We start from the raw sequence: 13,988 nt of genomic DNA, 5'->3' as shown, positions 1-13,988 counted from the left end.
ACGCCTTTGCGGACTTCAGAGTGTGTAGTCATTTTTGGCACCCATTTCGCACTTCCCAATAACAGTTTTACACCCGCTAGCCTTTCATACTTTGTTGTCTTTCGGAGCATTCCTGTGAGACGATTAAAACGGGAGGATGCCCCGGGTGGAGCCACCTCTCCAGGTAAAAAGGAGTGTGCACCGAAAAAAGTAATGCGCACTCGCACACCTATAATACGCGCCTCCTCCCTGGAGCCGCACCCACATCATCTCGGCTTTCAAATGTCAACCATATCTCGCTGTTCAACGCAGTGTGACAGTCTCTGTAACGCGATTGCCAGCAAACTAGGACCTTACTGAAAGATGGTCCAGGCCAGCTTCTACAGCGTGCTCTTCATTGTAAGTACAATGTTTTTCTTCTGTAGGCCTTTATAACATTTCGAATCACCAAGATCAACAAACCCTTAGAAAATCCAGCAGATACATCTATTCACCTACAATAAATATTCACCTACAATAAATAAACTCGTAACTAATGATAGCAGAAATCTTCAGAGTGAAGTATGGACTTCGCTTTCGATTTTAGGTTTATTTCTGCTATGTAAGGTGAAGGTATAAAGTAAAAATAAGACTGACGATTAAACCAAATTCCTTGAGATAATTTTGCCTCGGATTCGCCGGAAAGTCGCCAGACCGACATTGAAACACGATCTGTGTGTGATCGTCCTCATTTCAACAGATACTTTTTGTATTTGTTTATACTTGTTTAATAGTTGCGGTACGGCAATTTTAACAGCCGCATGACTTCATTTTCTTTTTTTGATTCTTTATTTCTTTTTGTTAAAAAGTATTTATCTCTTGTTCATTACCGGATTCATGACCTGGCTATTTCTCGGTAATACTAGTTTTCTAAAATAATTTAGGCTACATTTTAAAAATACATAATCAAAAAAGCACTTTAAAACATTAGTGATATAAGTAAATATATCTTTTTACCCGGAAGTTCCATCCCTGAATGGGGTTCTGCGTGAGTGCTCAGGTTGTTCTACGTACATTTCAGCAACACTGCTTAGGTGACGCACGATGCATTAATTTCGCACATTCAAGTTCTTTGTCGCAACTTTTTGTTTTCCAAAGGTAAAGCTGAATTACGGTTTATGAAGTGGCTTTTGTTGTGGATTTTGCTGTTGTAGGCCTAGTGTTGAGTCATGGGTGATTCTGTGTAGTTGTAGTTGAGGGTTCTAATACGGTAAAAACTTCAGGCGTTTTATAAATGAGTTAATAAATGATTCAAGAAACATTGTGTGAGCTTTTATTCAGGTGTAAAATTACTGAAAGCATTTTTAAAACGTAGGCACAAAGGAAATAAAACATTTAAACGAGAATATTTCCACTGTAAGTGGAGTATAGTACACAATTTGGGGAAAGATGTGTATATATAGGCCTATATAATTTTATATATTCTTCCTTTTCCAAAGGTGCTATGTGGATATGCAGAGTCTTGTATTCCACATTCCATAACGGTAGATGTACCTGAGGAAATCCCCCCTGGATATGTAGTCTGCAAAGGTAGTACCCGTTAGTATTTGTCTGTGTTTACTGGCAAGTACTATTTTTTTCAGGATGGTGGATGTTGATAAATGTCATTTATCACAAAACCAGTTGGTGTTGCCTGGGTGAAGTGGGAAAAACTTACTCATGTCTTGCTCATGTCTTACTCATTTGATTTGATTTGATTTGTTGTCTTTATGCTTCTGATATCACGCTGATGGTATGCACTGATTATTAGTATTTCTTAACCTTTAAAATTGCTTGTATGGGACATTGCAAACTTTGGATAAACAAAAAAATCTTCATTATCATTGTGTTAAAATATGTTGTCAAGAACCTTTATTAAAATATGCACTGGGTATAGACGTCCCAATTTGATCATTAGTATGTAGAAGGTGTGGAGTTAGCATGTTCTTCCTGTGATGTTGTGGGGTTTCTTCTGGGTACCCTGGTTTCCCCCCACAGCCCAAAAATGTGCTAAGGTGAATTGGAATTGCCAAACAGTCCGTACATATGAATATTTTGTGCCCTGCTTTGGTTTGGCGCCCCATCCTGGGTTATTCCCTGCGTTGTGCCCATAGCTTCCGGGATAGGTTCCGGACCCCCCCACGACCTTGCATAGGACAAGCAGTGAAAGAAAACGAATAAATGAATGACCCACACTGAAAAATATATGATATTGTATAATGCTTATGAACTATGTCATTTTAGTTATAATGAAGAAAAATTAACTATTAATAACTTAGTAGTTAACTCATGTTATTTTATTTAGTTAATTTGGAGCAGTGTGGCACGGAGGAATTGCTGGTGGCAACCAGCGATCCAGACTTCAAGGTGCAGGTGGACGGGACGGTTACAGCCTCGCGCTTTACGAGGGTGCCGCTCAGAGGGAGAACCTTCATGATTTTGGTTCAGGATGGAACCAGCCTAAATAGGGTGGTAGAGGTCATCCTGACGCACAAAGCTGGAAAGGCAGGTGGAATAGGGCACTTCTGCTTTCACTTTATCCAGATGGGAACTGAAATACTTTATACTGGCTTTTAAAATTACTTTCATTTAGACATGTGTTTTGTGTTTGAAGGTGTCCAATAATGGAGTTCTAAGGCGGTCAAAGCGTCGATGGAGTCCCTTACCCTTCCTAATAAGAGAAAACGACAAACCACCTTTTCCAAAGGATGTCGAAATTGTAAATGACTTTTATTGACCTTTTCTGGTTGTTGTCTTTTGTATTTATTTATCTTTCTAGTGCAGTATATTCTGTATTTGTCACTGTATTCACCACCTATTTATTACCGTCTTCACATTTTCTACTTATTATCATACAGTATTGATGTATGTGGTACTTTGTATTGTCTTTTTTTCTGTCGTTTCGAGTGAGCCTGTAATCACAAGGATTTCTTCAGGGATAATGAGTTTTCTGCTTCTAACAATGTGTTAACTATGGCTCGTCCACTTTATAATGTTGATTGTTGTGTTACAGTAAACCAATGCCCAGGAATGAATTTATGTCTTTTCACAAACTGAAAATATATTTATGAAAACTAATGTGAGGTCTTCAGCGTTAAAGATTCGGTTTGGGTTTGCCGTTTAGCAGTGACTGGCTGTTTTACTCGCAAACAGGTTGGATCAGATTCTTCGGTGAATTACACCGTGTACTATGTCATCAGCGGACCAGGGGTCACGGAGGATCCCGTAGATCTGTTCTCCATCAATCCCAAGACGGGGATGGTCCGAGTGAACAGGCCCGTGGATCGTGAGCAATATTCCCAGATTATCGTAAGCCTTTAATCTGAATTAATCTCCCTGCTTCTCTAGGACAGTACGATAGAGTAAAAAGTAAGAGTTTCCACGCTTCTGTTTCCTCAGTTTCAGGTGAGAGCATACAATGAACAAAACAGATTTGAAACAGACAGACCCTTGTACATCACGGTAAATGTGCAGGACGAGAATGACAACGCACCCGAGTTCACTGGCCCCATGGATTTTTCTGTGTTGGAGCAGAGCAATGCTGGTGAGGAAGACTCAGGCCTGGGGCCACAAATAAATGTCGGGGGGCGGGGGGGGGGAGTTTGCTCACCTCAGATAAAATTTTACCAGTCTCCTGCAGGTCATCAAATATACTGGAGGGGGGATTCGCCCCTCTGTAGATTTTGGTGACCTGGGGGGAATCCCATTTATGATCCTTTGGAGGTGGCAACGGTAGAAGTTGTCAGAAACCTCATGGGCACTTCGCTTCCAAACCGAGGGTGGCTGCAGTTGTCATGGGCATTTGTAATTAAGCACTGGAAAACACAAGGTGATTTAATTGAGAACTAAGTTGTTGGCTTATACGCAGATCATACAATGTGAGACTGAGTGAAATCTCTCTTGTTTGCACATAGCACTGCTGTTGACATTCTGACACATTTTCTGAGGATCAACCACATGAACTTTTTCATGTCAATGCAGGAACTCAGGTGGGAATAATTAACGCTACAGACCGAGATGACCCTACTACAATTCATACCAAGATCAGGCACAAAATCTTGAACAACCAAAACATATTCTCGATTGACCCGAGATCCGGTATGCTTTCCACTGCAACCACTGTGCTTGACAGAGAGGTAAGGGTTTTAGCTTAAATATTTACCTATTATTATGTGTATCTTAACTATGCAAAGGCTTAAATGCAAAACAGTACTAATAATATACATGCATTCTTCAGGCTCAAGCCGTTCATTTTGTTCCTCTGGAAATCAGAGACATGGACGGAGACCCCAAAGGCCTATTTTCAACTGCAACAGCGACAGTTACGCTGCTAGACATCAACGATAACCCACCCGTCTTCAGCTCGACATCAGTATGGCTGTTTTCTTTACCTTATGTTTATTTAGCAAACACCTTTATCCAAAATGATGTACAATTGAAAAGACAGAGTCAGACACACCCAAGATCAGCTGGGGGTTAGGGCCTTACTCAGGGGCCCAATGGTGACATCATTTTGCCGATCGTATGATTTGGTCTGGTGACCCTCCAATCACAGGCCCAATGTCCTGACCCACTGAGCCACACACCACCCCTGATTTGTCATCACTTCTTTTGAAATACAGATTTCTGCATGCACAGACAAGCTCTGATTTTTAATAAGCTCAGTAATCTGCCTACCTGTATAATTGCTGTATAATTTCTATGTAAAGAAAATCATTGCACTGTATTTATTTTGGGTGGGGAGCAGTTGCAGTTATTTATTAACAAACATAGTGCTGCTGTTGATACAATCAGAGAAGAAAATGGCCTAAGAATAGAATTTATCCAGAGTGGACTTCATCATTCTTTTGACTAATTGGATATACAGTGGTACCTCAGAACTCGAAATTAATCCGTTCTTGAACCGGACAAAACAAGAAGAGCATATACTGTACTAAACAATTCTAAGCACATTTATCGAAACAGTAATTTTTAAAGTAAGAAAATAAATGCATCCAAACAATGTGTCCTGCCCCGATCGTCCGCTCCTTCCGTGTGCCACGCCCCCTCGTTAATCCCGTGTGGAATCCCTGTGTGATCAGCTGTTTCTGGTTGTTGTCATTAGTCCTCTGTATTTCGTCCGCATTTGTTTGTTTCCCTAGTCCGGTCATTGTATTGTCCGTCTGCGTTTTGCCTGCCTTACCTGTAATTAAACCCCGTATTCCCCGATACCCTGGTGTCTGCGCCTTTGTCTCCGTTCCGTCCCCGCTGGGCATAACAATATTATTATAATTAAATGTATTAATAGTTTATTAATATTAAAATAATAAGAAATCTTTATTTTTAAATGTATTAATAATAATAATAATAATTATACTGTTACTGTCTATCATTGTCTAAATGTATTTTTACTGTCTATATGTATTCAGCTAGTGTAAACATGCACGATGCTATCACAGCGAATGCGAGGCTGGGATTGAAGCGTTACCCTTTGTTTCTGCTAAGAGACGTGCTGCGTGACTCATTTCCCCGCGTGTACAAGTTATCTTAGGTCAGTGTTCATGGTCTGACTTCTGAGATTCAGATCGAGTTCTAGGTAATTTTTTTTCGAACTGGTTGGTTCGACTTCTAAGAAATTCGAGTTCTAATGAGTTCGAGAACTGAGGTACCACTGAATGTACAGTATGAGCTTCAGCTGTTGGTGGAACAGCATATTCACTGTTTTTTTTTTTTTGACATTTTCTTGCAGTACAAAGCAAGTATTGATGAAAATGCAGCAGATGTGATGGTTTTACGACTCCCTGTGGATGACAAGGACTTGGTGAACACCCCAAACTGGAGAGCACAATACTTCATCACCAAGGGCAATGAGACCGGAAATTTCAGGATTGACACAGACCCAAAGACTAATGAGGGACTCCTTCGTGTTGTTAAGGTCAGAAGAGAAAAATATTTACACTCTTTCCGAACACTAGGTATGTTGCGTATGATATCAGCTAACCATGCTTAGTAGAAGTAAATATCTAGGACGAGAGAACAATGTGACTTGGGGTTCTGCTGTGATAATGCATACAAAGATGTCAAGTACACAACTCTCAGGTGCATTGTTTTGAAGTTACATGTTTACCTTGAGCACATTTGTAAACTTTTGAACCAAAGTTTCAGGCTCTGAGAAGTTATGCTTGCAGATCGTGGACGTAGACCACGTGGTCTGATTTGAGATTCTAAGATAATGACCATAAATGCTGCACATAAGTTCCATCACAAGAAGTTAATTACCATTGTCACCTCGTGTCACAGCCCTTTGACTACGAGAAGACGAAGAACGCAAAGCTGGAGGTGACCGCGCAGAACGAAGCCAAACTGGAGGGGACTAACGCCAAATGGGCCACTGTCCCAGTGGACCTCACTGTGAGGGATGTGGACGAAGGTCCTGAGTTCAGGCCACAGAACTTGGTCATCAGTGTCAAGGAGGATGTGCCCAAAGGAACCTCCATTGGGACTTACACGGCAATCGACCCAGACACAGACACTAGCAAGGGAATAAGGTACGTACCTTAAGAATCCCACCTGTGTACCAGTCATTCAGGGTTAGAATCGGAATCGTTTATCTATTGTCAAGTACTTTTTTAAGTACTTTTACATGCGAGGAATTTACTTTGGGGTGTCATGCAAAACAGTTCAGATATCTTTTGTTCCTCGCGTAGTTCTTCGGTTGTGAAGCGATATCAAAATTTTGGGATTGATCATAAGTTTTTTTATGGGTTTAAATTTTTTTATAAAAGGATTATGATGGAAACATGATGCAAGGCATCTTAAGACATGGCTTTGTTCTGAGGATGTGTTCAGCGTGCTGTTATGCAAACGATGGACCGCTGCGTATTCCCGTGCTGTGTAATGTGAATAGCTGTGACCCCCCCCTGCTTTGTGTGAATTCTTCAGGTACTATAAGCAGTCCGACCCCGCCCTATGGACTGAAATTGTGGAGGCTACTGGAGAAATCAGGACCACGGGTACCCTGGACAGGGAGGCCACGTTTGTGAAAAACGGGACATACAATGTGACCGTGAAAGCGATCGACGAGAGTGAGTTTGGTTATGATCACGGTGTTATTTAAAAGAAAGTATACAGCAACTGATATTTTAAAAGTTGTGGTTCTTAACTGATTTAGCCTTAGGACCCATACATTTCCTTCAGTTACAACTAGTAAATTGAGTACTAGTAGTAAAACATATAAGCACTAGTAGTAAATTGAACATATAAAAATGAAATATGTACAATCTAATAAATCTTTCTAACCACACCCTTTTCCGAAAAAGTATTTTAAAACTTAGATGGCTCCGTATTTCAATTTTATAGTGGAGTACATTTAGTAATTGAGTGCTTTGTATGTGTTTCTAAGTAGTGTTGACAACTTAAATGTTGCAAAAAATGTTTCATTGTGACTTTCTAGCTAAAAAATCTTCCACCGGGACCATCACGTTAAGGATAGAGGACGTCAACGATAATGTGCCGGAGGTAATCAAGAAGGACCTGATACTTTGTGAAACAAACCAAAAGCTGGGGACGGCCATTGTGGAGGCCCAGGACAGGGACGGCCCCCCCTTCTCTGCACCCTTCACCTTCCAGCTCGGAAGCGCAGATGGCAAATGGCAGCTTACAGACATCAAAAGTATGGGATCCATCATGAACACATCCATGTGCCGTACATGACTGTTGGCTCTGTCAGAAAAAAAGTAACAGTTTGTACCTTTTGAGGGTACAATTACTTGTCACTGGGGCGGTACCCTCAAGGATCAGCCAGTCGTACACTAGCTGTGGGTACCTTTTAAGGTGGGGCTGGACTTGGAACTCTCCTGTTGTCCACTTAACCAGAATGTCTTCTGTTTGGGGAGAACTCTGCCCAACTGCCTACTACATGCTGTCCTTGACCAGCACCATCATGACTCTCTCTTCGTTCCCCCCCCAGACACGTCCGCGGTCCTTGTGCCCGCCCAGGACCTTCCCAAGGGGCAGTATGAAGTCCCCCTGACTATCAAGGATCTGCAGGGCCAGGGCAAGGAGCAGACTGTCAATGTTAAAATCTGCCACTGTGTAAAGGAAGCGTGTTCATCACAGGATTCGTCCAGAGTCCTGGGGAGGTTGGGCTTCCTGGCGTTGCTGCTGCCGCTGCTTCTGCTAGCACTGCTCGGTGAGTGTGGGGGTGTAGTAGGCAAAATGTAGTATGTAACATGAGCAGTATATCTAAGTATGGATGAGATAGTAGGCGAATGATGCCAGGATGACCTACTACATTCTGTGAAATTCAAGCTAATTGGCTGTTGCACTATTTATTGTCTATTGCTGGTGCACCAATATTCTTGTATCCTAAATAGTGTACTATGCACATTTTTATTGTTCTTTTTGCACATTTTATTGCTTCTGTGTTTTTTTCTGATTTATACACACATAAATAAATAATTACATCTACATATCTACGTATACATACACATACATTTATACCAGAAGCTTGGTAGGATGCAGAGATTTTCATACTGCTGTGCTGAGTTTGTACTGAGATGTTTTGGAGATTTGGAGATTACAGCCCCCGGACTTGTCCCTGTTTGTGCAGAGCCGATAGTCACACTCGGCTGATTTCTGTCAGACTCTGTTGACTGAAGTGCTAAATAACGTTCCACCATTTTGTGACATTATTTTGGTGGAGCTGGGTACCCAACTGATAATGTAATATATGGACAGATATGTTTGACATCTAAATAGTAGTTCATAATTGGCACCGATCACGGTTGGCCCAAGGCATAAGCGAACCACGCGGCTGCGTGGGGCCCGGAGGCCACCAGGAGGCCCCAATCTGATGAGTTTGTCAGAAAGGGAAGGAAGGTGACAAATGACAATTAGGTTCATCAAATTTTGCTTAGGGCCCCGAACAGGGGTGGGCTGGACCTGGCACCGTTTCATAGCTCATCGTTCGTTTTTTTTGTAGCTCTTCTGTTAATGTTCACATGCACTACAAAGAAAGACAAAATACTGATGGACGACGCAAGTGGCGGCATGCTGCTGAAATCCAACACAGAGGGGCCTGGCGATGAAGTGGTAAGGACACCCCCAAGCCCTGAGCTCAGCCGTCTGCCTTAACACATCCCCAGCTTATGTGCGAAACCGATGTTACCATTTCATTCAAATCTGAATGTGCACCATGGGCGTGTTTTCGTTTGCAAGCAATTATTTCATTCTTCTCAAAACGTGTTTGATCTTCGTGCCACATTTCGGTACTGAAATGCCTTCCCTGCAACTTAAATGTCTTACTTGGGTCCAGCTTTGGTCACGTTTAAATTCGGGTTAAAAACTCATCTTTTTTCCTTGGCTTGTTAGGCTAGCATAAGTGTGTTTGTCGTATTAATTTTATTATTTGCCTGTTTATTTACTTTTTAATTTTTTTTTATTTTCTGTATTTATTTTGTCTATTTCTGGGAATGGAACTCCACTTTGATTAACTGCTTTAGTTCTAAATGTGCTTTCTAAATAAAATTGACTGCACTTGATATGGGAGTACAGTGCGAGACCATAGTAATTCATACAAATGTATGAAAAGCTCATTTTAAATCTCTTAACTTTTTTTTTTTTTTTTTTTTAGTCTGCTGGTATAGTTCCGTCCAGTGTTGTGGACGGGTCTTTGAAAGGCTCCCATGTGGGTAAAACGAACGGAACCCTCCAGCCGACGTGGACGCAAAGCTTAGGAGCCGGAGCCGGAGCCGGAGCTGGAGTCGGAGCCGGAGTCGGCACCGGCATTTACTCCAACTCTGGTGTCCTCAAGGAGGAGATGGACCAGCTTGATTATGCCGGCCAGTTCAACTTACACACCTGGAAGACAAATGGGCGCTTTCTTGACCAGGCAAGTTTTTCATACATACATTATGTGAATGCTGGCACTCATAATAGTTTAAAACATAGGCTACTGTTAAGAAATCTATTCACAGGAATGTGCTGCGTTTAACCATGTGAATTCTTATCGGGTGCTAAATCAAAGCCATCAGTAAGACTGTTTCCTGGATTGGATGAACAAAACCAACTGTTCACGAAGGGTAACAGTCACTGCCTGGTTTACTGATTAGTAGTAACTAGTAAAATAAAAACTCATGGGAGTTTTACTTACACAAAAATGTTCTGTAAGCAGAAGGAAAAATGATTGGTTAAGAGAGAGAACCAATCATATTGTAAAGGAGGTCGTCCAAGCAACCGGAGGAGGTTGGACCAACCAATCATTTTTTTTGTTCTGCCCTCAGAACATTTTTGTGTAAATAAAACTCTCAAGAGCAAAATAACCAGCTGGCCATGGGTTAAGGCTGTTGTTGATCCACAGCACGCAATAACCCCACCTGCCTTGTTTCTCACGATAATAATAACTAACGAGACTCACTGTGCTGCTAACGAGATCAGCATGGCACTACATTGGGATATGGGAGGGAAGATGGACTGAACAAGACAGGGGGTGAAGTAATACAGCCGTTCCTGGAATGGGCTGGAAACTGGGCAGGGCCTTGGGCTTGGGAACAGGTATGAGAGAATGAGCAGAATTTATTCAGAAAGGGCAGTAAAGAGGCGGATCTTGGAAAGGGCAAAATGGGCAATTTCCCAGTGGGGCATGTTCTCCAGGTGGGGCCAGTGCCACACCTACCCGCCCCCCCAGTCGACAGTGAGTTGAGCTATCTCCTGCCTGGACGTGTCAGTAATGCTTTTCACCTGTGAATTACAGAAGCTGACTTACTTCTTCACGGAGGATGAGGACCGTTATGCGAATGACCTCCTCAGGACGTACGGCTACGAGGGCCAAGGCTCCCTGGCCGGGTCGGTGGGCTGCTGTAGTGAAATGGGAGACGATCAAGGACTGGGCTTCCTGGACTCTCTGGGGCCTAAGTTCAGAACGCTGGCGGACGTTTGCACTAAGAAATGAGGACCAACTGGGTAATAATTCTCTCTTGTCATGGGTTCGGGGGGTGGGGGGATGCTGGAACTGGGAGGGGGGGGGGTTCATGCAATTAGCCCGACCACACTGCTGATAATCCCCCCCGTGGTATATATTGGTTACTGATTGTAAAGCTAGTCAGTTGGTAAAAGACCTCTGAATGTACAGTGCAGTGTTGCGTGTGGAATCTTTAAGTCAGAACAGCAGTTCAGTGGGACTCAAACTCCTGCGTTACAAGAGACTCTCAGCCGCTGGTGACATGTGTTGTGTTAGTCCCCTGAAACCTTTGAATGGCTTTCCAGTGTCCTAACTGGATTTGAGGCTCAATGAAGACAAGAGCTATGCCAGAGAGATACTGCTGTGGCCTGGAAATGCAAAACACAACACATTAAGAAAATGTCACAACATGAAACACAATTGTTTCCACTCTCTTTTTTGCATTTTCTTTTTTTTTCCGTTTTCTTAATGTTTGTTTTTTAATGTCTGGCACTTGGATTTTGAATGACTTTTTTCAAAATGGACGTAAAGAAACTGCAAAAAAAGACAACCCAAGAAATGAGAAAACAATTGTGATTTTAATGTTTTTGCATCTTCTTCATGTTTTATGCTTTTAATTATTTGTTATTTTTGTGTTTTATTAAATGTTTTTGCATTTTCTTATTTTCTTTGAATTTGCTTATTTTATTTTAATTAGTTGTGCTAATGACTTCAGATCTAGATACTGAAAAGTTGTGTTAAATTGTTCGTATTTTTTTACGCTTTGGCACTTGGAATGTCTGCTTTTATCTTTCTTGGCTGTTGTATAGAATGTGCTCTTTACAAGGTGCTTTTGCTCTGAATCTGTGGGAACACGTCTATTACTTCCTCTGGCTAAAAACTGAGCATGATGAACAAGAAACAAAAGTATCAACCTCTTGTACCTTTTCTCCGAACTCTGTTCATTACCTTTTTACTTGTGCAGTTCTTCTCAAATAACTGGCTCCGCTGTATGTGTGTAACTGATAACGGAAATGTTTAGAAATAGAAATATTCAAATTTGATATACCATCTGCACCTTCAATATTTTTCAGTCAAGTAAACCTCTTTTTTATTTTAAAGTAGGTTCAGTGCTTATAAATGTCTGTTTCTTTCATTTCATTTTAGTCACTTGGTCATGTTAAAGTTAAAATAAGGTGCCATCTTTATTTAGCCTCAATTCGGGGAAGAAACGTACTAAGTCAAGTTAGGCAACAAGCTGACATCTTAAAAGTTCTTAATTGTTAGCGAACATACATTTTAAGTCATTTCAAACAAATAGGTCTGGATCCTGACAACATAAGCTACTTGGCTACTCTTTGTTCCCGAGGGCTCAGCGCGAGAATGTCGCATGTGCGTGACTGTAGAGGCTGGAGACGCACAGTCCCTGCGGACAGTTTTACTCGACAAAGGACTGCGCTCCACCCTCCTGTCTCTGCATGATGCATTGTTTGGGATCTAAGAGTGCCATTGCTACAAGACGCAAAGTTTACTCAGAAGCAACCAAATGGCCAATTAAGGTGTTTCTGTGTTTGGTTTGTACATTCTCATGTTTATGTTTAGTGCACTGAAAATGAAGGAATTCATAATTTTATGTTAAAAGATGTATACTTCCTTTAAAGGTAAAAATGACAGATGTACATCTGATTTAATAAAAAAAAAACATAGAATGATTGTTTTTCATGTAACTATAAATAAGCCCTGACTGTATTTTTAAAACAATGAAATAAATCGGCATCACTTTTCGAGTTTCACTCCATTCATCCACACGCTGTTCTGCCAACCTGATAAAGCCTCCATGGATACTTCACCATGAAATTGCTCAAGGGTTCAACTGTTGCTTCACTGAATTACAACTTGCACCCATTTGGTTCCTGTTCAGAATTCTTCAGAACTTTTTCAAACGTTGCTTGTTAAAAGCTTAGATTTCAAGCAACAAATACAAGGAAATCATTTGCATATGACTTACCTATGATTCATTTGTGACCACTGATGAGAAACCAGCTTTCTCTTGGCAGGTTTGTATGGCAAGTCATTGTAGCTTTAATTAGTTTCTACAGGATGTCACAAATTCAATTTTAACTAGTTGGAATGCATATTCTTAATATCAGAAATTCGGTAGAAACTAATTATAATGTGTCTTTCTGATTTCAGAAATTTAATTTTAACTAGTTAAAATGACCAATTCTTGGTATTGGAAATTTAGTTTTAATTTGTTATATTCAAAATGTCTTTCTCATTCATTTCAATGAGAGCTAGAATTTGAACTAGTTCAAATGCCAATTTCTGTTAACATAAATTAAATTGCGCAGACGGGGAGTTTTGGTCACTCCAATTGATCTTAGCATATTTTTGGACTGTGACGAGGAAACCGGAGAACGCGAAGGAAACCCCATGATGACACGAGGAAAACATGCAAACTCCACATGCAGCTCCACGCATGTGAGGCAACAGTGCTGATCACTGCACCACCGCCGCCCCTGAGATGGGCGCAAAGTTTTCTGGAAGATGGCCAAATATTGTAACCGCTGAAATCAATAAAATAAAGAACAAGAATTCCCCCCTGGGATCAACAGCAGTCAGTCAGTCCAGTCCAGTCCAGTCCAGTCCAGTCCAGTCTGTCCTGTCTGTCTATCTATCTATCTATCTAGTCTGTCTATCTATCTATCTATCTATCTATCTATCTATCTATCTATCTATCTATCTATCTATCTATCTATCACAGCTGGTGCTTGCCCTGTGGAGGGTGGCAGGGGTCTGGAACCTATCCCGGAAGCTACGGGCGCAAGGTAGAGGATAACTCAGGACGGGGCGCTATCCTGTTGGAGTATCAGTCTTAAAATGACACATTTCGTAAATTTTTCTTTCGAAACCAGTAGAATTAAAAAACGCTCGGTTTTAACATTAATAGTGATCAAATCGGCCCCAACCCCCCGCCTCTCTAAACAGACACAGTATTCCCGTAATATTGGTACGGACATGTCCCTACCGTCCATAATGAAATCAACGCCCTTAAAACGGGGTGGCTGAGAGT

General features: G+C 41.4%; 1 protein-coding gene across 1 annotated transcript; it reads left to right on the top strand.

Annotated features, from left to right (window-relative positions):
* The first annotated feature begins 220 nt into the window (after positions 1 to 220).
* Positions 221 to 12,702, top strand: dsc2l (desmocollin 2 like). The gene is made up of 17 exons (XM_023840407.2): positions 221 to 378; positions 1,458 to 1,548; positions 2,303 to 2,502; positions 2,612 to 2,716; positions 3,151 to 3,306; positions 3,397 to 3,541; positions 3,979 to 4,133; positions 4,235 to 4,369; positions 5,726 to 5,911; positions 6,277 to 6,524; positions 6,919 to 7,061; positions 7,430 to 7,648; positions 7,946 to 8,167; positions 8,960 to 9,069; positions 9,611 to 9,868; positions 10,730 to 10,938; positions 11,242 to 12,702. The coding sequence occupies exons 1-16, from the start codon at positions 343 to 345 to the stop codon at positions 10,925 to 10,927; spliced, it is 2,607 nt and encodes an 868-aa protein (XP_023696175.1). The 5' UTR covers positions 221 to 342; the 3' UTR covers positions 10,928 to 10,938; positions 11,242 to 12,702.
* The last annotated feature ends 1,286 nt before the right edge of the window (positions 12,703 to 13,988 follow it).

The sequence above is a fragment of the Paramormyrops kingsleyae genome, chromosome 1 (assembly GCF_048594095.1).
Source record: "Paramormyrops kingsleyae isolate MSU_618 chromosome 1, PKINGS_0.4, whole genome shotgun sequence".
Taxonomy (NCBI): Eukaryota; Metazoa; Chordata; class Actinopteri; order Osteoglossiformes; family Mormyridae; genus Paramormyrops; species Paramormyrops kingsleyae.
Note: the sequence above shows the minus strand (reverse complement) of the source record. Positions and strands in the feature narration are given on the sequence as shown.